Here is a 25,732-nt window from a genome sequence, read left to right as displayed (position 1 = left end):
ACTTGTTTCAGCTTTGCCACAGGCTTCAGTAGCCAGATCTGAGCACTGTTGACCACACATAATAGACTCAAATATGACACCATGTCTGGATTGCACAATAGTCTGCCCTATGTGCCATGCACTGATGAAGTATAACATATCCACTCCATGCTTAAGTGATCCTTTTCCCATAAGGTCTATTCTTGTGGTTGCAATTAATACCGAGAAGGAACAGGAAACTCTGCATCCAGGCATCATTTTTCCAAATTGCCTTCCTAAGGAATGAAGCTGATGTGCTAATCCTGCTTGTTTGTGCACATCCCACCACAACTTCCAAGCCCTCAGTCAATTCTGAGCAAAAGTATATACCAAAAGAAATTTCCAGTAAGATGCATGTCTCCACCTTCCTTTCTCCAGGAAAGGATTGTAGCCTGAACTCAAATCTTATTAGACATTATAAAATCTTCATACAGAGCAAGTATGAAGGTCCCAAACATGGGAAATGCTTCATGCAGAGCATGCACCTACAAGGTCATTTAATAGCAATGTGAGACAGAAACCATCATCAATTAGTAATGCTGCTCCCTGAACTGCAGATGCCTACCTGTCAGTGAAAATCTGCTCACAAAGTCTACAACATCATTGGTGGTACTCGAATTTATGTACAGGACTGGCCGCTTTAAAATGCTTATTGTAAATATTTCATATTGCTGTCAACCTGATAGCAGAGTGACAAGGAATGTTAGGCATTTGGGGTGCCCTGGAGGGGTGAAAATAAATGATAGCTCTCACCTCAATGCTGCCCTTTGAAGGGACCCTAGTTAGCCAGATAATGCTATGGGACAACTGTGGTTAAATCCCAAAAGAGCTTTTGGAGTGTCATCCACAGGAGCCCTGATGAGTGCAGAGTAATTAGTTCCAGATGAGCACACAGGCACATAACTTTAAAAGGGTCTGTCTGCTCCCATGTTGGGAGACAAAAGGCATTTCTGCCTAGCAGCCAGGTCAACATGCTCTGGAAACAGGAGAAGGACCTTCCTCGTTGATTCAGGGTCTAGCTAGGTGTGTGTTTTGGAACTGAAGGATGGAATTGCATTCACTGCCAGTGAAAATTACAGGATCATGTTTGCTGGGTAGCTGACAAATTCCCATAAAATACTATGCTGAAGTTCCTCTGTTTCACAGGGTAGTCCTCTGAGGTCACTGCTGAGCGGCTGAAGGCTTAGCTTTCCTACAGGTGTTCACAGTGTGCCAGACAGTTCCCAGGAACATACATAAAGCTCTCTTTTCTAAAACATCTAATCTAAACACCAGTATTGCTGCACTTTTATGTATATCTTTGTGTGTTCTGGCCCCTGATAAAAGCTCCATTATTTTCAATGAGTGAGTGTCACCTGGTGATACCACAGCTTCCTCTGAAGAGATGCTTTTGTAGAGTTCATCCTTAGGTTATACATGGGTTATTTTTTTTTCCCGGAAAACTCCAGGAAAGACATCTGAAAAACACTTTTGTGCATCTTGTTTGGATTTCTTCCCACCACAGAAGGTAGGAGCTAAAGCCCAGCTGCTCTTGGAGAAGCCATGCCTCAGCAGCTGAACTCCTGTTGTGTACGGAACAGTCAAAGCACCAAACAAATGTCAGGTATTGATGGAGCAGCTACAGGTTCATTGTTAGAAGGACCAATAGTGACTACTAAATGCCATCAGATGGTTAAGCACAGCCATTTATGGTTTAATGTCTCCTCCCAGGATCCTGGGAAACTAGCTTGTAAAAAGCATCAGAGACCCACTTAGTTTTTAACTAGCCACAAAGGCATTTAACTGAGAAAGCCAGAATGGGTTCTCTGATACAAATGGTACTGGCTGAGCAAGACACACTTGTTGCAGTCTCTCTAAGGGAGAGAATAATTGAATCTTCCTGGCTGCTTGGCCCTTGGTGTAGGTTTTTTCTGCAGTCACAGTGGGGTCCTGCAATTTACCACAAGCTTCTAAAAATTTCACGTATCCCGAGTCACTGCACACAGGCTACCCAATGATAATCACCTTACTGCTGAGCTAAAATTCAAATATGAAATGGCAGTGTTTTCTGGATCAACATGACCCTTAGTGGAAGGATACTGCTTTTTCTATATTTAAATTTAGTGTCTGATTCTAAGAGATTTACTAAGCACTATGATGATTCTGTAGTACGGAGTCAACCAAGACTATTATTTTGCATACTTTAAATCCATATTTAACTTCAACTAAGTTGCAAAAGCTTCCATTGTGCATAGTGTGCTAGAGACAAGGTTTTTGGAGAAACCTTTTGGCTCCTACTTAAGCCTACTCTGCTTGGGACAGTGATGGAAGAAATTCTATTCTGTGCTCACAAATCTATTCATACAAGCATACCACAGAAGACAGAAGCAATACTTCTTTCTAGTGTTAATGCAACAGTCCATCAAACATTGCTTTGCAGCTGTTTCTGGCAGAGTATGAAAAAGGATGCTCACACCTGCAGATTTGATAACGCTGAAATGCTTCCCTTCCACTAACGTTCCTACTATGTTAACAGTTTGAATTAAACCTTCATCCATGGCTTCCCAAGTGCAAGGGAAGCCATCAGAGTACTCCCCGAATGGGCTCTCATGTGTCTTAGTGACAGGAACCAAGCACTGATGTGTGCAGCACAGAACAAGCATGTTCAGTGGGCTGGCCTCTGCTAGCACCTACCGCTGCCCTAACCTGCCCATTCTGGGTTGAGCCAGCATCCATCTCCCCTGGGCTTGCAGTGCTGCTTCAAGAGCACAAATCACTCCCTGTCTACAGCTACACCTCTGTCAAAGGTGAATACTTCACTGATTACTGAAAAGGCATCCACTGTCTTTCCCCCCTTCCTTTCTTTCTTTTCCTCAGAGTGCCTAAATGAGGTCTGACTAGAAAAAAACTGTATCATCTTGGTCACTCACTGTTGGTTTTTTTGGGGTAAAGTACAAAACCATGTCCTTGCAGACACTGCTCATTAGAAAGCACAGGGTGAACACAGGGTCCTTTCTAATCTGGGAATTCTGGGAAACAGTGTTGGGGCAAGAGGTGGTACCTGCTGACAACCTTTCCATAGGGAGAGGGTGATGAAAACACACATCAGTGCAAAATGCTCAAGTGGCTCCTATTGAGTTGACATGGGAAAAGCACCTATAACCTATAACCATTTGGCTCAAGGGCAGAAGATGTTTCTTGGGATGCAAGCCTGGAGTGTTCGTGTCAAGCAGCATTTTGGTGCCCTCTTCTCACCACTTTTATGTTCATATAAAAATCTCCAAAATGCATATGCTAATTTCTTCACCTTTCAAGCAACACATCAAAGACATTTTGCTTACACAGATTTTCAGCTAGGACTTTTATATTTTTAACTCATTAAAATGTAAGTGCTCTTGTTCTCAGTCTTGATATAGCAGTCAAAAAACATTCAATGCTCATTTCAAACTACACTGACAGTATAAAATAATGACCAAATAGGCTATTACTGTGTATGAAAAATAAATCTCTTCTGTTTGCAAATGAATACTAAAGAGTTTAGCAACAACCTGGCTTTTATTAATATTTACAGTTGTGCATCTAAGGTTATTTAAATAATGCCTTCATTCCCTCTGTACATAATGTTTTGGAAGATAGTGTGCTCCAGGCCAAAACATTAAACTTAGAATATACATAAATGTAAGTGACATTTTACCTGAGTGACATGAAGAGTTCCTGAGACTTTGGGAGCCCAGCAAGCCAGCATACTGCACTGAACTGCACATGCAGATAAGGAGCATTTTCTATGTTATTTGTATGCAGCATACAGTAATTCAGTGAGGAAAAAATTTCCAAAGTTATCTTCTTTTTAAAAGTTTTCCAGTATTAACCTTTTTAATTGTCTCTATTCATGTATTTTTGGACAAGCCAACACTTACAAAAGTAAAACCAAACAAAAGAGGAAAATATAAAAAATATCAAATCAAAATAATTAAGAAGCAGTACACTTTTGCATAGATCTGGACACTTACCTATAAGCAGGATAACTAATACATCTGTAATATAATAACCAAACAGCAAAGGCTTCTGCCAGACCTCCACACCAACAGTACCAGTGAGCAAATATGCAGCTATTAACACCTACAGAAAAAAGGGGAACTTATTTTCAATCCATTACATCTAAAGGTAGAGAATTTCACTTATCATCTTAATACAAATGCAAAAGTAAAAAATCTTTTAGTTACCTCCTGTCCCTACTTTACCTTCTGCTGCTATGGCAAAATTATTTCTAAGCAGTGAAGCAACTTGAAGGGTCACCTATAGAATTATTTAAAATGTATGAAATATGGTAAGCAAGCAGCTTCCCTGGTAATGTGTGCATCTGTTTGTATGTGGTAAGTATTACTGACTTACCTTTTTGAATCACCTAAATCCACTTTTATTGCCACTTTTATCCCCACTGCACATGCACTTCCCTGTTTTAGATACAGACTTCAGAATTAGCCATGTGGTTATTTTTGCAGCTCTGCCCATTGAACTGATCATATCAGAATAACTGAGGGGAGGGGGGAAGAAAAACCCTAAGCTCATCTGAAACAATAATAAAAAATAATAAAAATATTCAATGGAATGTGAAGAAATAAAAATAATGGGAAGGAGATGAAGTCTTCCCTGATTTTTAATTTGTTTGACAGATAACATCATTACAGGACACAAAAAGAATCACACAGATGTCATTAGGAGTGAAAGAACACATACACAAGACTCAGGAGCACCCCGCTAGAGGGACTGCTGCCCTCCTCTAGCCTGCTTTGTTCTCAGCTGTTTAGTTTTACCATAGGACCCATAAGGGGCTGTATGTTTCATGCTACACTAGCTCTAAATTTAAATGACAGCGTTAATTACAATGCCATTTAGAAAACTGCATATTCATCTCTTTATTCCCAAGTAACATTCAGTAACCTTTATATTTTCCACTCAATGCAGCTTCTTACTCTGGGATGAAAAAAATGGTTTCCAGCTTTACTTGTGTTACAGATTTTACTATTTCTGAATCAGGTTTTTTAATACACAGGTTTTTTCTATGTTATGTATTTTCTCCATTTGAAATTCAACAAGCACATTCCTGGTCTTCTATTAAATTTTAACTCAAAGATACACTGAAAATCTCTTTGTAAATTACCATTTTTTTTAAGATCACAGATTAAGAGTGGAATGCTGATCTTGCTTAAACTTCTATTACACGTAGATAATGCTACATTTGGTTTCACTTACTTCTCTGTATCTGAAATCAAGATTCTTGCCCTGCCAGTATGTAGGTCTTTATGAGGTTTTGCTTGGATTTTGCACTGTGGAACTGGATGTTTGAACTGCCTCTTTAAGAATAAGCAGCACAACAGATCCACAGCAAGGAGCAGCAGGCACCAGTGAGTGCCATTATGTCTTGGGCCACTGAAGACAGTGAGTCAAATTTTGGTCTTAGTGAAGGACATGTATAATGGGTTTTGCAATCCACTGCATCAGAGCTAACATTTGGCTTCCTGAAGAAATTGTATCATATTACCCATAAGACATGACGGATAGAATCCTGACCCCATCAAAGTTGATGGCAAAACTCCAACTGGCTTTGATGGAGCCTGAATTTACCCTCACACGTTGAATCCTGAGCAGACTTTTTTGGCAAGTGATAAAAGAGGAACTTCAGTATTAACCATTATTACAGTCAGTACTTTTAGCAAGGCAGTCATGAGCATCAGTCAGACGTCAGTGCATGTCTAGGAACAGGAGTGTGGATGCAATGGGCTCTCACAGGGAATGTCTTGCCCTGGAATTTGGTGATGCAAAACTCCCAGGTTGAGATTGCCTCTTAACAGATGTAGCATATGGAAAAAAAAACACTCCTTGGCTTCAAAATTTTGGTGTATTGTTTTTTAAGGACTCATCACTTTGACTACACTGAAGCACTCTCCAGCTTTAGAAAGCAGACCTCCTTTAGAAAGCCTGAAGGATGAGAAAATGGCTGTGTCCCTTGATCTAACCTATACTAGCAAAAAATTGAAGATTGTCAAAATTACTAGCAAAGCCTAATCTGTATAAACCAGCTAGCAATTCTGCTGTATAAACTGTTTTAAAGGCATTGCTGGTGAAAAAAAAAGTAAAACATTGCTCCTAAGTTCAACTGAATAATTTTACTTAAGAAAAGATGGCCAAGTTTTTTACGTATCTCTCTACCATCAATCAGCTTTAGTACTTTTCAGATATAAATGTAGTCTCTAGCAAGTAAAAATAATTGCAGCCTTTTGTAAAATGAGAAGTCCAAATTAAATAACTGCATTTGGTTTGTGTGGCCAGTTTTTGGTAGCAGGGGGGCTACAAGGGTGGCTTCTGTGAGAAGCTGCTAGAAGCTTTTCCCATGTCCAGCAGAGCCAATGGCAAATGGCTCCAGGATTGGCCCACCACTGGCCAAGGCTGCACCAACCAGAAATGGTGACAATGCCTCTGGGATAGCATATTTTTAAAGGGAAAAAAAAAAAACCAACAAAACTTACTGTGCAGTTGTAATTGCTGCCAGAGAAGAAAGGAGTGAGAGTATGGGAGCGGAACAGCCCTGCACACAACAAGGTCAGTGGAGAAGAAGGAACAGGAGGTGCTCCAGGCACCAGAGCTGAGATTCCCCCGCAGCCTGTGGTGCAGCCCATGGTGATGCAGCTGTGCCCCTGCAGCCCATGGATGTCCAAGGGGATGCAGAGATCCACCTGTAAGTCCCCACGCCAGAGCAGGTGGGTGCCTGAGAGGAACCTGCAGGAGGCCCATGCTGGAGCAGGCTCCTGGCAGGGATCTAAAGACCCATGGAGAGAGGAGCAGGTTTCCTGGTAGGACTTGTGATCCTGTGGGGAACCCATACTGAAGAAGGCTGAGCCTGAATGACTGCACCCCATGGAAAGGTACCCGTGGTGCAGCAGTTTATGAAGAACTGTAGCCCATGGGATGGACTCACATTGGAGAAGTTCACAGAGAACTGTCTCCCATAGGAGGAACCCACTCTGGAGCAGGGGGAGGACTCCTCTCCCTGAGCAGTAATAGAAACAACCTGTAATTAACTGACCATAACTCCTATTCCCTGTCTCCCTGTACCAGTGGGGGAGTGGAGGTAGAACCCAGGAAGAAGGGAGAGGTTGGGGAAATGTGTTTTTAAGATTTGTCTTACTTCTCATTATCCTGCTTTGATTTTGATTCATAAGAAATTTTTTTTTCTTTCAATAAATAATTGAAGGTTGCAAATCTTATACTTTGAAAAATTTTATCTAAAAAGATGACTTTGCATTTAGACATTATAGACAAATAGTTAAAGGCACATGGAAGATTAATTAATCAAATTGATCAATAGTTAATTATCAAGGGAAACATAAGTAGTTAAGAATGCAGCAGTCTGCTGCAGAAAAAGCCTGTGCACAGTAGGTTCTTCTGTTCAGATTTTACATGGCTACACCATGGGGCTTCCCTCAGATAACTGAGTATTGAGAGCAGTTTCCAGCCGTGTCTGGAGGCAGCTTGAAGCAGACACCATGGTCTGGCCAGCACTGCTTCCTCACTGCTACCACTTCTCTTACTTCAACAATTCCATTGTGCTCCAGCTTTGGAACTAAGTAATAATACTTTTTATTCACGAGAAAGGCTATGCTTTCCACAGACACTTCAAATTAGAAAAGCTCTGAAAGTGAATATCCTTTCAACTGAAATTAAATTGTGAATCCTGATAATGTGACCAAAGAACAATATATTTGCATCTTTATTTTGCTTTTTAACAGGAAAGGTTTTTTGCTTCTCAGAGCAGGTAGAAATTTTTTCAAGATGTGATGTGCACTTGCACTTGCACTTGTTTGGGATTTCTCTGCCAGCTCCTGCAACACTTGCTGCAGTACATCCCTGGGAAAGGTCATATAGAACATATTTCAGCATGGGCTTTGTAAATAAGCTTGTCACAAGAAAACCTGGTATATGGCACTCATGAAAGACACCTTCCCCAGATTTGATAGAATGGAAGGAGAAAAGGAAGTTCTACAGTGTTTCAGTTGCTAGGGGCATCTTGTACTTCCGTTTATTCAGAGTTCCAAGGCAGGCAGAGGGTTCTCCCAGAAGCTCTAGGTGGTACTCTCCAAAGCCATCAGGCAGAAGCAGCTGGGAAAGTATCTTAGACTGAAACCCTGGGGCTCATGGTCCAAGTACCCACCCCTTCAGGAACAACTCTCTCTATATGTGGGATTTCTGGTCATCCTCTCCTTGCAGGGCAAGGGCTGGGCCAGAGAGAGCTGCCTGCTGCCTTTGGGATTTTGCTGTTTGTGCTTCTTCTGAGCTTGCCCCGCTTGGCTGGGGGGAGGGAGAGGAAGGAGAGTGGAATTGTCTGGGTCACTGCAGCTCTCACACAGCTCTTCACATTTAAAGTTTTAACTAAGAATATAAAGGGTATCTCCTGTTACACTTAAGGCAGCACCAATGGAGCAGATGTATCATTACATCATATTAAGGAAAAAATAGTACTTTGTTCCCCTGCTATGAACTCAACTGCAGTGGCTTATGAAAAGCAACAGCAGGATTAGGCAAGTATTTCATTGGTAATATTAAATATTAGTAATATTTCATTAGTCATATTAAATTATTCAGAAAGAAAACAGATTTTTTTAAAAACAAAACAAGACAACATCTGTGAAAATTAACATATGGCAAGAAGCCAGAAATTTTAATTTCTCAGGAAAGCTTTGTCTTTTTTTTTTCCTCCAAGAAACTTAATTTGCAGATATTAGCTTTCTTTGGTCTGTCTTGTAACAAAAATAAGTCTTCGTTTTCACAAGATGTATCCAAGGGGATTTCTCACAGATCATAGCAGAGGTTTATTTTTTAGCCTTTTCTTCAGACTTTTGGGGTTTCCAATAGGTGTGCTTACTCAAAAGTGCATGAAAATTGTCAAGATGCTATGATACAGAGGCTCCTCTCCCTGCACCTTTTCCTGCTGCTCAGGAATCAGCACAGGATAGATCCTTGTGCAGGAGGGAGGAGAGACAGGAATAGCTTTCCCTGCTGCATTTGCTGCCACCTTGATTCTGGATCCACAAACATAATGGTCCTCTGACCAAGTATCTCTCAGTGACATTACAGCCATTTTTCAAGTTTACAAACCACAGCTTCCTGTAAATGATTATCTGCTGTAATCAAAGCTAATTGGAGTGCCAATTACAGCCCAGCTAGCGTAATTGGGTTACCAGTTCTGATGAGTCATCAAGTCACAGAAAAACGTGATGTGCATAAGTCCCACAGATTTCTCTGTCTATAACAAGGTATTTTTTCATGAGGAACAGCAGCTCTTTCTCTAGAACAGCTGAGGCAGAGCCTGTGAGCAGGCTGTGTTTATGTACAGCAGAGCTGACTCAGCAGCAGTGTCCTGGGAGCCACATGCCAGTTAAGTGCTCATTAAGATCATCAGTCCTCTATTTGCATGCTGACAGTAACTACTGCTTTTCTTGAGTTCTGTGGCAATAACAAAGCCCAAAGTTCCTGACTACCAACAAGTTTAAAAGCAGAAGCAGGGGACTAAGTGTCTGACATGCCAGTGCAACATTAAGTTGTAGGTGAAATTACTGAAGACAGGACAGAGAGGCATATACCTGCAGCAATCCAGCAAGGAATGCCATGGAGGAAATACTGAACTAAACATTGTGAATCAGTCTGGAAGCAGCTAGTGAGTGCTTTCACACTCTCTGCTTCTAAATGGGACTGTGGGAATGCCTGGCAGAGAAGTAATGGGGGAAAAAAACCAGCAAGGGAAACATTACCTTTCCTACTCATCATCAGCTATTTGCTGTTGTCCCCAGTATCCTCTAAGTTACTGGAGATGAAGAGCTATCTTTAATAGTGCACATATAATATAAATTTGCTGAATGAGTTTACAAAACAAGAACAAATTTTTAGGGGAATTAAGATATTTTACTAGACTAGTCAGTAGAACTGGAAAAAATATATTATGTACTTTCTGGTGTACATATAGGATATTTTTGGACTAATGAAAAAATACCACCTTGAGCTACAAAGCCTGCCTTCTTTTTGTTCATAGGCAATCACAACAGCTATTTTTTTACCAATGGGAAAACTGACATACAGAGATTCCAATAGTACAGTCTTTTACCACTGCTGATGACTGTGCTAAAGAGCATTAAAAAAAAATTCTCACATTTACAAGCTTATCACTTTGACTGTAACCAAGTCATCACAGAAGGCACTAAAAAGCAAGTGAGCAGGACAGCAGTTCAGCATCAGAGGAGAACAGGAAACAACACTTGTTAGCACCTTGCATCCCAGTTAATCAAAGCAGTTTACAAACTTTACTAATATTCAGCCTCACCACAAATCTGTCAGGCAGGGAAATATTACTACCACTATTTCCCAGATGAGAAAACAGGGCACTGACAGGCACTGACTGAGCTAACAGTACTGCTCTGCTAGTTGATACCCATTCCCAGACTTAACCACTAATACAGTTTGGATGCTGCAGTGATCCAGCAGAGCTTTCTAAACATTCACATGTACAGTGATCATCTGAGCAACAAGTGAAATAGTCTTGAACACAGCTATTCCTCTCCTGCTGGAAGAACTTCACAGAGAAGCCTTACACAGACATGGCTGAAACTTGTAGACCAGCTGGCTGCCTAATGTCTCAGTCCTGAGCCAACTTCTTCTCCCAAAACCTATTTTCTAGGGGACAACACAGATGCACCACAGCTGGACCACCATCTCTGAGTTGTTCTCAAACCACTGGATCCTGATTATGTTTACAGCATTACATCTGCAGCCATTAATTTGAATACTGTATTTCTATTAAAACACATATTTGAGTATTTGTCAAACTTCTTTTCAATTATTTGGCTGTACCTTTCATCTTGTGCCTGTAACAGGAAGCTCAGAAGACTGACTGTGCTCTTCAGGCTGCAAATCCTTGGCTGTCTGAGACCCAGGTAAGCCAGCCCACAGAAAGCCCAGTGCTGGGCCCTTGGAAGGGCACTGAGCTTGTTAACACTGCTACTCATCTGTGCTCTGAGGAAGCCATTCACTCTGGTGCCCTGGGCGTGTTTTCTGAAGATGTCCACAGGGCTGAAAACCAGACAAGAACTCCGCTGGTGCTTACTGTGGGCTGATAATTCACCTTACTGAATGTCTATGACTTTTTGACATCCATGATGACTGACTTATTTTTCAAAGGTGGAACTCACTTGACAACAGTTACTGCTCTCTGCATAGGTATAATGCTATGTCCATTACCACATTTGTTATAAAATGGAGTAGAATTGAGAAGGTCTAGTAGTGTATAACTGTGTAATTACTGTTAATAGATACTACTTGGACTAATTCACATCGTGGCTCACAATCTTGTATTGGGGGGAAAATAGCTCGTGGCTTCAGATAGCATAGTAATTTTTGTTAATACCACAAATCAAATGCAGTTAAATTACATTCTCTTGGGCACTGTCTGGCTGCTAGGCTTGCTGCAAGCCTTTTTTCTCCTGCGCAGCAATGAATCACTGATGCTGACAATTTGTTCAAGAGCAGCCCTTTATTGCAAATGCAGAAAATATTTCTGAATTACTTCTAGGGTTTTGCAATTTCACATATTTCAATATCTCAGCCAAATATATTTCCCTTGAACTCTATTTTTCTATTGCTTTAATATTATGAAAACAATTACATAGTTAAAAAACCAAAACCAAAACAGGAATGATAAATACTTACCACTTGGCTTATATCATATCCCCAAGGAAGAAAAAGAACTCCTGTGTTATATTTCTCCCAGTGTGAACACATAAAGTTAAACAAGACAATGCTTAAATATATATACATTGTATATACAGAAACTCCAGTCTTCCCATTGTCACGGGAACAGACAGAAAAAAAAGAAAGCACAAAAATGGAGGTAGCCCAGCTATCCAGCCCATGGTCAAATAGTTCTCCCAGAGGAGTACTGGACTGAGTCCTTCGAGCATGTTTCCCATCTATGGAGTCTAGAAGGATCGAGAAAGGAAAAGAAAGAATTAGAGCACAACAAAAGGAGTAGATTTCTTCACATACAATTCACTACTGCCATATATAACATACAGGAAAATGACACTGATGAGAGCAAACTGAAGTACAACAGCCCCCTCAATACCAACAGGTTAGTACTGCTCATAAAATAATTGCTCCAGATATCAAGTAATTTTTCTGTCCTTACCTCAGCTCTGAAACTAAATGCCACCTTCCTCATGAATTTTAGAAAGACACTCATAATTACTTGCCCCCAGTGGTCTTGAAACATTTACATCAGTTCCTGCAATTAGTTTCAAGTGCTGAAAAGTGTCCATAGGGCTTCTTTCCCATCCATTGGTGTCATGGACCCTCTGAGCCTTCAGACCTCTTAGGGGGTGGATTCACTAAGACATTTAAGTTCCTTGATGTTCAATACCTCAATGATTAACAGTCACATGGCAGCTTAAAGGAGCAAATTTCACAAAATTTATTTGTATTTGTGCCTACATATATTTTTAAGTGTTTTTCAGTTTTCATACAAGAGCGTGTTCAGGGAGCCAAAAAGGCCAGTGGCATCCTGGCCTCCATCAGAAATAGTGTGGCCAGCAGGACCAGGGCAGTGATTGTCCCCGTGCACTCAGCACTGGTGAGGTCACACCTTGAATCCTGTGCTCAGTTCTGGGCCCTCACTACAAGAAGGACATTGAGGTGCTGGGGCGTGTCCAGAGAATGGCAACAGAGCTGGGAAGGGTCTGGAGCACAAGTCTTATGAGCCCTGTCTGAGAGAGCTGGGGTTGTTTAGCCTGGAGAAAAGGAGGCTCAGAAGTGACCCTATTACTCTCTACAACCACCTGAAAGGAGGTTTTAGTGAGATGGGGGCCAGTCTCTTCTCCCAGGTACAAGAAGGAACAGTCCCAGGTCACACCGGGGGAGGTTACATTGGACATTAGAAAAGTTTCTACACCAAGACCCTTATCAAGCATTGGAAAAGGCTGGTCAGGTAAGTGGTGGAGTCACCATCGCTGGAGGTTTTTAAAAGATGTGCAGATGTGCCACTTGGGGACATGGTTTAGTGGTGGACTTGGCATTGCTGGGTTAATGGTTGGACTTTATAACCTTAAAGGTCTCTTCCAACATGTACAATTATATGATGCTAAGAATGCATTATAGTTAAGGCACATTATGTGTTGATCACTTTTAGTACTTGAGCGCTTAAAAAATGATCCAGCACTGTACAGGACCTTACTCTGATGACGTAGTTGGACAATATGGTTTGAGTTGATCTGATAGTTCACTGCTGTTGAACAGGGTGACTCGCAGCCTGTTCAGCTCGTGGAAAGACAGCAAACATTATGTTTTCTTCTGGGTCACTGAATTGGTACTGTGAATGGTACAAAATGCAAGGGAGATGGCACAAGGCAGGGATGGTGAATACAGGGAGGAGAAAGGTAGTCTAGCAGCTGTAACATTTCCTCGTTGTAATGTCAAACCATACCCTTGTCTGAGACTGTGCAGGTGAAAAACAGAACTATTTTCCTCTTAAAGTTAAGTATAAACATGCACGATGAACCTGTTAGGAAAAAGTACACAGAACAAACCCTACAGATTACTTGGTTTTGTCTTGAATCTCAAAATAAAATGGAGACACTTTTCTTTTTGATATTACTTGGAAGGTGCTATAGCTAACAATTATTAGCTATTGATAGCATTAATAACCCAAAACTGACTAGGAACACAACTCAGCAGAATGAGACCAAAGACACCACAGCTGCTGTAGATCACATGCTACTTACTTCCCTGGATTATTTGGCAGTACTGTGAGTTTTGTTTAATGTAAATATACTTCAGGGACCCAAACCAGGAAAAGATGGGATTTCATTTTGTGCAGATTTTAGACTATATCTCTATTGTAATATCTAAACAGCTGTGATATATCCTCTTCTCAAACACAAATCTCTTGAGACAGTTCTCAGAACTCTAAAACTTAAATATCTCATAGAGGATTTCAAATATAGCTTGCCTTCTTCTAGAGACTCATTCTCTATTAACATTTCCATTGAATTTTCAGCATCTTACTGAAATGTGCAGAAAGAAAACTGTATCAGTTTGAGGTTACTTGAAAGGATTGCAATAAAATTAGAAATTTGAAATTCTTCCACCCATTAATATCTCTGAAACATAAAATATGTACCTCACAGTGAAAAGTGGTTTTCATTTTGCAAGAACTTGTTTTTTCTAAAAAGGAGCTTGTAATATTGTCCTAAAATACAGTGGTTCTAATTATAATGGTCATGGAAAAAAATACAGGAACTATATGACACATACATCAAACCGGATTTTGAGAAATCCTTAACCACATTTTCCATGTAGGTTCATTAGCTTTTTAAAAGACTGAAAATATTTTCTGGTTTAGGTTTCAATTTGAAATCATTGATGCCAACAATGCTGTGTGTTCATTGGTTAACATACACTGTCTCACACTTCCATTGCTTTAGAATTCTTGTATTATGATTTTGTCTTACAAAGATTCATAAATACTCTGGTTTATAAAGTTTATATAACTTTTAAAGAGTGGAATTCAAAGTAAAAGCAAAAAGCACTCCATTTCATGGGAAGGAAATGATATCAAACCACCTTAAAAAAGCAGGAGGGATGGAGAGCAGCATGTTAGGGAATTTGGAGAGAGTAACTGTGTCATTAAAATAAGCTGAGAAAGATTACAGTTGCATATTTAGTTAGTTATTATGGTTCTTTGCAGTCTTCCAGAGGGAAAACTTTGGCCATGCAAAATTAAATCTCCAACTAAATATTTCATGAAGTGGCTTGGACAGCAGACATAAAAATCTACATATATATTAGTTAATTATAGATTTGACTGTCAACACCATATTCCTTGTCTTCCAAGTATTAGGAACTACAAGCTTCACTGGCAAAAACCATCTACATTCTAAATGTCAGAAGCTGAACTTCCCATGAGCCTTCTGGGGTGCCATACACTAATAGTTCCAATATGTAATTCCAATTTATGAAGTAATAGTCACTTCATTAAATTCCATACAATGACATAAAAAATGGTTTTCACAAAAGAAATCACTGCTTCTGAGTACACAGAGCTGCTAGAGAAATCTGAGTAGTAGTCACCTTCAAAGGATTGTTGTCCCATTGCTTTTTATGGTACAAATACAAAGAAATTCTGGACAAAATAATTTTTGGCACCTTCTCACCAACTGAATAAAATGCCAAGGTATGTAGAATGCAGAGGGATACCTCTGCTCTAGGGGATACTCCAGGTGAATCAAGATCATGCTTTATGTGCATTGGTCTGATTCCAAAAGTGGTCAGCCCCTCTGCACAGCACTGCAGCCTACATGTATAACACATCTGTATATAGCCTGAGGATCTCAAATATGGCACACAAATATATGGCTACACTGCATTGTCTGTACCAGAAACAACTCCAAAGAGAGTGTACATTTAGCATCAAAGAATAGACTCATTAAGGTTGAAAAAGACCTCCAAGATCATTGAGTTCAATCTCTGACTGAACACCACCATGTCAACTAAACCATAATGCTAAGTGACACGTCCAGTAGTTTCTTGAACATTTTTCAGGGATGGCGATTCCACCACCTTCCTGGGCAGCCCATTCCAAGGCTTAACCACCCTTTCAGAGAAAAAATTCTTCCTGATGTCACACAGGAGCCACCCCTGACACAGCTTGAGGTTATTTCCTCTTGCCCTGTTGATTGTTATCTGGGAGAAGAGACCGACCCCCACCTCGCTACAGCCTCCTTTCAGGTGGTTGTAGAGAGCAATAAGGTCATCCTTGAGCCTTCTTTTCTCCAGACTTAATATCCTCAGCTCCTTCAGCTGCTCCTCATAAGATCTGTGCTCCAGACCCTTCACCAGCTCTGTCGCCCTTCTCTGGACACACCCCAGCACCTCAATGTCCTTCTTCTGGTGAGGGGCCCAGAACTGAACACAGGATTCGAAGTGAGGCCTGGCTGATGCTGAGCACAGAGAGATGATTACTACCCTGATCCTGCTACCCACACTTTTTTTGATACAGGCCAAGATGCCACTGGTGTTTTTGGCCACCTGGGCCAAAAACCTGGCCACTGGCTCAATGTTAGCCACTGTCAACCTGCACCCTCGGGTCCTCTTCCACTGAGTCACTTTCCAGCCACTCTTCCCCTCAGCCTGTGGCACTGCCTGGGGTTGCTGTGACCAAAGTGCAGGACCCACCACCTGGCCTTGCTGAACCTCACACCATTGGCCTCAGCCCATTGATCCAGCCTGTCCAGATCCCCATGCAGAGCCTTCCTGCCCTCCAGCAGATCAACACTCCCACCTAACTTGCTGTCATCCGCAAATTCACTGAGGGTGGACTCAATCCCCTCGTCCAAATTATTGATAAGAATATTAAATAGGTCTGATCCCTGGCTGTCCTGCATATGCTAAAGATGATCTCTTCCATAACCTTCCCACACTCTGAGGTTAGGCTGACAGGCCTGTAGTTCCCCAGATCCTCCTTCCAGCCCTTCTTGCAGGTGGGCATCGGCATCACACTGCCCAGTCTCCAGTTCTCTGGGTCCCCCCTGGTTGACCAGGACTGGTGACAAATGCTGGTGAGCAGCCTGGCTCTTCCACCGGCTCCCTCCGCACCCTGCTGTGGATCCCATCTGGCCCCACAGACTGGTGAGTGTCAGCTGGCACAGCAGGGCACTGGCTGCTCCCTCCTGCATTACAGCAGGGCACTGGCTGCTCCCTCCTGCATTACAGCAGGACACTGGCTGCTCCCTCCTGCATTACAGGGGCTCTGTTCTGCTCCCTGTCCCTGCCTACCAGCTCAGCAGGCGGCTGCCTTGAGGATATTGGGTCTTCCTGCTGAAGACTGAGGTGAAGAAGGCATCAAGTACCTCAGCCTTTTCCACATCTTTGGTTACAATTTCCCCTCCACATCCAATAAAGGATGGAGATTTTCCTTGGCCTTCTTTTTGTTGTTAATGTATTTATAAAAACACTTTGTATTATCTTTCACAGTTGTGACAACATAGAGTTCTAGCTGAGCTTTCACCAATCCAGTTTTCTGTCTACAAGACTTGATGACATCCTTGTACTCTTCTTGGTTGTCTGCCCCTATTTCCCAAGGTCATAAACTCTTTTTTTTTCTCCCCAGGTTCCAGTGAAAGCTCCCTGTTCAGCCAGGCCAGCCTTCTTCCCTGATGGCTCATCCTTCAGCACCTATATTAGCCTGCTCCTGTGCCTATAAGATTTCTTTCTTTATATGTATCCAGCCTTTCTGGGCCCTTATTACACAGAACTGTGCAGTCCTTTAAATATACTACCTTTAGTATCCCCAAAAAATAACTCTGTTGCACCATGTTGTGGAAAGTCTAGTTTGGAACAAGAGAGCTTTGGAAGAGAAAATAAAAAAGCCACACTAACGTGGATCTCACTCCCAGGTCAGCATCATTTCAGGTCTGTCTTCACACCACTGCACAGCAAGGTGCAACGTACCTAAAAATACACTCATGGCACAGTATAAAGTAGTAAAAATGGAATATGAAAGTGAGGTGTAGGTGTTATGGGAGAAGAACAGCAAGAGGAAAGAAAAAATATATATATTTATTTCTGTAAGAAGCTCAGGCCTGTCATCACATCTGTCATCACCATCTCTCCTGACACACTCCTTAAGCACTGAAGTGCCTAACAATTTCCTTTTTTCTGCTTTGTCCTTTATTTTTCCTATATTTGAAAGCACCCTCTGCTAATTCTGGTGTCTGAGCTTCTCAGAATGTCATCATCAAGGAACAAAGATTTTATGAAACCAAACAGCAGTGACTCTCCTATGAAGAAGGATGAGAGAGTTGGGGTTGTTCAGCCTAGAGAAGAGAAAGCCCCAGGGAGTCCTTAGAGCAGCCTTCCTGTACCTAAAGGGGCTACAAGAGAGTTGGAGAGGGACATTTGTCAAGGGCATGTAGGGGGAATGGGTTCACTGAAGGAACATAGGATCAGATTAGGTATTAGCAAGAAAATCTTTACTGTGAGGATGGTGAGGCACTGGATTGTGTTGTGTGGAGAAGCTGGGAATGTTCCATCCCTGGAAGTGTTCAAGGCCAGATTGGATGGGACTCTGAGCAATCTGATCTAGCGGAAGTTGTCCCTGCCCATGGCAGGGGGATTGGAACCAGACTGCTGCTATATAATGATTTCCATTGTTCCTCTAAAATAATTTGAACTTTCAAGAGGGATAACAGTTACTGTAATAGAACCTCTAATATATTACTTAATATGCTGTTTCAGGTTTAAGTCTTATGATTTTTTTTTGTGTTGTGGTTTCAGGGTTTTTTGTTTGTTTGTTTGTTTAATCTAAGAGAACTGTTTTGGAAAGAGATCAGTAATTTATCCACAATGCCTCTTTATCTCAGAATCATCACTAGTGAATTTGAAGATAAAATTACATTAAAATGTCAGACATGCAAATTATTTCACTGTACATTACCTAAAGCATAAGCACAAAAGGTGGTAAAAGCACTGAACAGCCACACCCAGGTGGGAACAAGTCCAGGACTGGTACCTGAAAAAAAATGGGCTAGTGAGTCAGTGTAACAGGGGTTAACATCAAAGAAATCCACCAAGATATGTATGTGCATACAAACTAGCTGCCACTGATTAACACACTGCATCAAACAGATTGAAATATTTGAGTCTGACCTTCAGGCATTGGTGAGCTCTATCAAAGAAGCACTGAGAAGGCTTGAATGTGTTTTCACCATAAAGGACAAAAGGTAATAGAGAAGTTTTTTGGTCCTGAGATTACTCTAGTATTGCACAAAAGAATGATAGCAACTAAGCAAAAATATTCACAGGTCATGGGAAGACTATCCATTGAAAAATTAGTTAATGTTCATGTAATATATAGAAAAAAAAAGAAGTTTTCAAGCATTATTTTCAGTACCAGTCTGGGGTTTGTGCAGCACTCTTACCACAGAAATCTGAACAGAAAGTTTTTGTCCTTAGGCTAGAAGAAAAATTAGCACCCTTTTTTTTTTCCAATGAGAAGAAGGAAAAGATGGTTGAATTGGACAGAGCCCCAAGTTCTGTTCTTGCTCTGCTGATAGCACTAATCCAAGGTTATTGTTGCTCCTTTAAAGAAATTGATCCTTTTTCCAAAGAGACTTCTATTTAACTTAAACATCACCCACTACTACATCAACACTAAACAACTGTAAATGCAAAGTCCTCTCAGGTTTTGCCATTTGGCACCAAACACAGGGAATTCCTGCATACAGAGGTGTGTCCTTGCCTGAATTGGTGTCAGGACATGCCAGCACCTAAAGCAGTGCCCTGACTACCTTTCTCTCAGTGGCTCATCTTGCCATTCTGAAAGAAAAGATCACAATTCCTGACTCCTAGCTGCAAATCTGCAAACTGTACCATGAAAACCAACTGTGCAGGAAATTAAGTTTTTATTTCTGATCCTAGGTATAGGATTGATATACGCTACTCCAAAGGCCCTTTAGGTTGCATGAAAGTTTCCCAGCAACTGAGAAATGATGGGGACTGTTATCATGTGAACTCGGGAAGAGCTTGCAAACTATACATACAGGTCTCAACTCTAACAGACTTAATCACCATTTCAAATGTCTTCAATTCAATGTATATCTACTGAGAATGTGCCAAGATAACATCATCCCATGAAAAAGATCTGCTCTGGATGTTCTTTTATTACAGGGCTGAGTAAATATCATCTGCATTGATAAAAAAGCACAAGGTGTTCAAGAATGAGGTCAGACAACTGTATAACAAGCTGGTCCTGAAAATGTAACTTTTGAACCAAAACTGCTAACAAGTATCCCTGCTTCTAGAATTGCTATGATAAATGTACAACAACCCACACCAAAGAGTACCTCTTGAAGCCAACCACAGGCATAACAAAATAAAGACAGCTAAATGTAGCTGTTTCGGGAAATAAAAGTGTTATCTTCACTGAATTGTCTAGTTTAAAGAAAATCAAAGACTTTTATCTGTATGTATTTTACATATTAATCACCTGGAAGATTCTTACTACCTTCTGTGGGCTTCAACAGCTGGTCTGAGAAGTCCAAACCAAACATGTCCTATGATCAGGAGCAATTAGATCAAAAAAATTTCTGACTTGGTCTTCAATGAGGAGCAAACATGGACTTGGACTTTGAAAATCATAATTTGAAAAGACATTTATTTAGAAACTATGTTTTTGTCTAGAAGCAGTCTTGAATAGAGGATGTGAATATGTGGAGAAATGAACGGGAAGTTAACTCCTTCAGGCATCAGTTTAGATATTAGGAAATGTGAAATCAATGAAAATGTTATGAAGAATATTCAAGTGGATTTTGGCTCTGTATTTAAACACTGGAATAAACTTTATAATGAGATCTTCCCAGAGACTTCAACAGCATATGCTGAAACCCATTTTAGGGATAAAGTTAAATAAGATTTTTCAATAAAATTATCTAAATTTATAATGCTATGTGTGAGGTAGATTCTCCTATCCGTGCCTATAGGAGCCTTATTAAGAGAATAAGTGGAAGATTTAAGTGTCTGATACTTCCCTGCAACATTCAGAAGTATAAGCAGTTCAGTAATTCTGAAAAATTACAACATGAACATATTTACCTGAGGCAGTGTAGTCCCAGTCATAAAAAGATATTAGAAAATAATTAAATAAAATCATGACAAATCCAGAGAATGTTAACAGGTTGGGAGCAATCCACAAAGGCACTATCTGTTAAAAAATGAAAGGAAGAAAAATCAGAAAAATTATATTTCAAATTGTTCATCTTATTTTAATAAAATATTTTATATCAGGAAAGAAGCTTTTATATGACATCAGCAATGTTCAGATTTGTATATATTTCCCCATTTAACTGGGAAATTTATTTTCAAATGCAATCTTTTGCCTGATTTCTGTGACTTCAGTAAGAATGATATTTTTAAAATGCTGTACTCCCTTTAAAATGTTGTACATTATCCTCATTTACCCAGCTTCCAAGGAAAGCCTGTTGTGAGCAGCTGTATCAGAACTGAAAAAAGACTGCAGCACCCCAGTGTGGTTAATTCAGCATCCACGTGGCAGGTTCTTTAAGCATTGTATTCCCACTCTATAACAAGGAAAGTCCTTCTTCCAAACTATGTGAATAATTTCTAACTCAAAACATCAACTAAATCAGATCTTGAGTGCATTACACTTTTAGATTCAGAATATCTCCCCATTACAAGTATCTCCCTACTCTCTAGATAGTAACTTTCTGACAGGGTCTTGCTCTTTATTCATCAATTATTAACACTCCATTAATTCATTTTACTTTGGAGGGTGCTGAAAAGGACTCTCTGCCTTCACCTAAACCTCTTTGTCCCAGTAACCATTTTCAGGCATTCGTTCCCTGTGGCTTTAAGGTGCTCCTTACACTGCAAAAGGAATCCCTTTTGAAAATACTTTTCCCAAGTAACACAGTTTCTCCAGAATATTTTTTGCAATAGCCTACACAGCTTTCTACATGATTTTTAGACAGAACATATTTGCAGAAATACTAAGTATCAACCATTACCATCACTCAAACACTTTATCAATATATTTAAAACACAAAAATACTGGAAGCTTATAATTAAATTATTTGGAATGTCTAAGGACTCAAAATACATATAAAGTACTTCAACACTATAAAATAGTACAAGAAAATATTAAAGAAAATCAAGTCAAATAATTCCTGATACTAACAGGAATAGTATATTGCAATACACTATAGAATATATAGTATAGTATACCTATACTGACAATAGTTTTGAAATCAAATGTTTTGTTAATATTTCTGGACAAGCTAGCTGAACAGACAGATAAATACATATTAATTTCTTCTATCCTACTACTACTACATTTACTTAAATTTACTTTTATAATCTGAATGCTTTGACTGGTTAACTGTCCTGACTAGATTATCTTTTTCAACTACAGAGCAATTTGTAATATTCAGGAGAAATTGTGAAACCGATGGTTTTGGTTGTGGTGTACAGATGGTGTACAGACTAAGTGTACACTTCCAAAAATCAGATTAGAGTTCCTGAACACTTTTCCATTATTTTTCTTAGATGTTTTCTGTAATAACATTGGGAAAACTATCTGATATTTGCTTTCCTTATCAGCAGGACTTTATCACAGATTTTAAAACACTGTATGTCAAGCTCTCATTGTATTTAAAATACACCATGGAATGCATACAGCAACTATTTTTAAAATGTAACATTTCTATCATTCTGAGTGTTCAAAAGGGCAAATCTAAACCTCTAAGAAAAGGGACAGTAAATGTCCCCTGAAGTTCCTTTTGGAGAGCATCTAAGGAGGAACCCTTCACTGCATGGTCTCCCTTTCTTACACTGACTGCATGCTCAGCATGCAGCAACAGCTGCACATCTCCCAGTTTTGCTACCTGAGGATGCAGAAGATGGATCTCCTGCTGGGGATTTATGTGGTGTCTCTGACCTTCCATGAAACAAGAATCACAGACACTGAAAAAAAAAATCTAGATTTGTCTCTTTTAATCTAAATCATAGATCAAAAGAATGCTTTGACACACCGGATAAAATGTTTACATGGATATACATGGATAAACTGACTGCTTTTTCCTGGATGATTCATAAGAATTGTTGACTATCAAATCAAGTGGGGCACCAAAAAAAGTCTGCTTTCTAATTAGGCTCATCATTCTAAACAGTCACAATATAATTTTTAAGTTATTACAGGAAATGTAATGCTTCCATGGTGTGAAGATGAAGAAGTTATTTTAACCCACTTTCTTGCTAACTGTGTATTTTAAGAAGGAAACTTTCAAAGGTTTTTCAACTTGTTATAGTTGCAATCCCTTTGGCTAACCGACACACCATGAAAAACAGTTACAGGAGTTCTGTCCTCGGGAAACAGACTCTCTTGCAGTTAAACCCTTAAGCAAGTTCTTTTGATCCTTACTGAACCTAATCTGTCTAGGTATTTGGAAAGTATTCCAGTTGCAAAATCCCTTTTGTTATATTTAATGCTCGTTATCTTTTTAGCTGGCATTACACTACCATCACCCTATTTCATAATTAGAAAATCACAGGGTGTTCAAGATTAACTTCTTACACACCTTGGAAAAATAGAGCCTGAATTTATTAGTATGCTATAGAAGGATGAGCTGCAATTGTTATTGTCTAATTAACAGACAGTAGAGGTCTAATACGTTAATGTGCTACATGATTAATACAACTGGAGGTGCCATGGGGCAAATCACATCTGCTCTCTGGCAAAACCCTCGTGTGCTTGAACTTTTTAAAAAACTCTTAGTTCCATGCAGTATTAACTGATTTCTGTTTTTCTGGGTTTAGCCATTCATTCTAAAAGCCTTAATACAAACAGCAAATGCTTTAATATAGGAACTATTTGGATAATAAATTGTAAAGTATCACATTTATACTAAGATCTGTTCAAACTTCACTAGGTCACTTGAGACCACTAAAATGCTACTCTGCTACCCAATTCTGCTGATAAAATCAAAGTTCATAAAGGCAACAGAGGGGAGTTTAACTGATTTCAGTGATACTGGCATACACCTGTGTATTCCAGTGGGATTTCCTCCTTTTCCTCTCATTGTCCAGCATTCCCACCAGATATAAATGAGCTGGGTTATGGCAATATGTTTTCAGCTCACAAATTCACAGATTTTTAATGTCAAGCTCATCTTAATTTCTTAAAACACAGGAAGCACATTTTACAATGAATGGTAATGACTTATAACATAGGAAACACATCTTCCAATGAATTCTGCATTGTGGAACACAGAGAAACTTGTGTTGCCACTAGGATTAAACAGGCATATGAAAGGTAAAACCCGAATCTCAAGCCATTGTTCTCTTGAGTTGTTTGCTTTTTGTTTTTGGGTTGGTTTTTTTTGGTTTTTTTTTTTTTTTGCTTGGCTCAGTGAATTTAAGGTTGCTTTTTTTTAAACTAAACTCCTCTAGAATCTAGTAAAAATAGTCCATGTGGAATTTTTATTGTTACCAGTTTAGAAACTAAAAAATAATTAATTCATATCTGAGAATGGATGCATCAAGATGATGGATGCATCAAGATGTCTAAACTGAGTGAAGGAACTTCTCCCAGTCATCAAGATGCACACTTGTACTGCCCAATTTTGAATTAACATAGTAGATGCAAAACTTTCTTTAAAAATTCTTTTAAAATTATCCTGATTTCCTTATTGCAATGCACTGTTCAGGAACAAAACCATTATAGCAACTTGCATTCCTACTGATATTTTACAAACAATTATATTGTGGCTAATAATTTTGGTGCTCTTGCAGTTCTCATTTTTGTCTCTAAGAGCAACATGGACTGTACTGCAATCTCAGTTACATAATGCTTTTCCCTCTGCAGCTGTGCACTGCCAGCTCCTCTGCAAGACTCTGATTCTACATGGCAGTATCTTTTAATGTTAGAATGATTACTTCTGCAAAAGCTGAGAGCAACATAATTTCCCTTTAAATCCTTGTGACACATCACTGAGAGGTATTCTGTAGCCCTCTTGCACCAGAAGGCAAAGTGGAACATTCATTGCTGCATCTTCAGGATTCAAACCAAACCAAATGGCACAGTACACACAGCACCCACTTCAATCTTTGGTTCTGTACTCAGATTGTTGAAATAGGTTTTAAGTTCTTTGCTCTGGTTTGGGTTCTCCTCTGGCAAGAAGTGAACTAAATCATGCTCACCTAAAACTCCATGAGATTTTTAAAAATCTAAAGAGGTCACATTTTTTATAGGACCTACCACCCTAAGCTACATGGGAACATTCAATAATGTTGTTGTTCTTCTGGTAAAATGCTGCAACTATTAGGAGAACTTATCTGCAAAGGAAGTTTTGTATTGACAACACTCCCCCTTCAATCTGATAGCAGATGAATACCCACCCATCTCTTAAACCAAAGGGCAAGTGCACAGTAAAGCTTCTACTCATTTTCCATAACAGAGTGCTGGAGGGGCTTTTCTGCCTCATTGTTTTCCTCAATATTATGATGGAAATAAAAACAAAGTCTCTGAATTGAATTACTGAAGTCCGTGTCACATTTTTTTAATTTCTTTTTTTCTCATCCCGTGTTCAGGTTGCTTTTTAATTCTTCAGTTGGGTCATATGAACACTTTCCATTAAATTATTTTGAGGTTGTGAATTAAAGATTATGATTTTCCTGCCATATCAAGAATAAGCAGCACCTGAATTACAGAATCCAAAGATGGCAGATCCAACAACACTCTGATCACATACATACTTTTTTTGTTTGTACAAAGGTTTCTTTTCAAGTCTGCTCCAATCTAAACATTTCCTGTAATGAGGCAGACGCAGAAGTCAGTGCTTCCTTGGAGATCAATAAAGTTCATATTTATTTGAGATACAAACTTTTTTTTTTTTCCAAGAGCAGCATAACTAATTGTGAGTGGTTTGTTTTTAAAAACTGCAGATTGCAATGCATTCAAGAGATGGCATCTTCCAATCGTTATGGTGATCATGGTAACCACTCTCATTTTCAGCTTCTGCGAGGAATGCCTGGCTGTCTCAAGCAAGTCCCCTCGGGAGAAAATGAGACAGAGCTTGCATAAAATCATATGCACAGCACAGAGAGAAAGCCATGCTGTTGTTAG

General features: G+C 39.7%; 1 protein-coding gene and 1 long non-coding RNA gene across 4 annotated transcripts in view; one reads left to right on the top strand and one right to left on the bottom strand.

Annotated features, from left to right (window-relative positions):
* LOC137473463 (ethanolaminephosphotransferase 1-like) overlaps window positions 1-25,732 on the bottom strand; it is a 56,157-nt gene that overhangs the window by 17,085 nt on the left and 13,340 nt on the right. For all 3 annotated transcript variants that reach the window (XM_068189248.1, XM_068189243.1, XM_068189246.1), the window contains exons 3-6: window positions 20,686-20,794; window positions 18,530-18,604; window positions 11,752-12,020; window positions 4,008-4,116 (exon numbers count right to left, since the gene is read on the bottom strand). In XM_068189248.1, the coding sequence (XP_068045349.1) occupies window positions 4,008-4,116; window positions 11,752-12,020; window positions 18,530-18,604; window positions 20,686-20,794 (562 nt within the window). The remainder of the gene's footprint in view (window positions 1-4,007; window positions 4,117-11,751; window positions 12,021-18,529; window positions 18,605-20,685; window positions 20,795-25,732) is intronic.
* On the top strand, window positions 7,930-10,862 carry LOC137473543 (uncharacterized). The gene is made up of 2 exons (XR_010998866.1): window positions 7,930-8,232; window positions 10,617-10,862. It is a non-coding gene; the product is annotated as an uncharacterized lncRNA (long non-coding RNA).

Source organism: Anomalospiza imberbis, chromosome 1, assembly GCF_031753505.1.
Source record: "Anomalospiza imberbis isolate Cuckoo-Finch-1a 21T00152 chromosome 1, ASM3175350v1, whole genome shotgun sequence".
NCBI lineage: Eukaryota > Metazoa > Chordata > Aves > Passeriformes > Viduidae > Anomalospiza > Anomalospiza imberbis.
The sequence above is the reverse complement of the archived record's forward strand: the minus strand, read 5'-3'. Positions and strand labels throughout refer to the sequence as shown.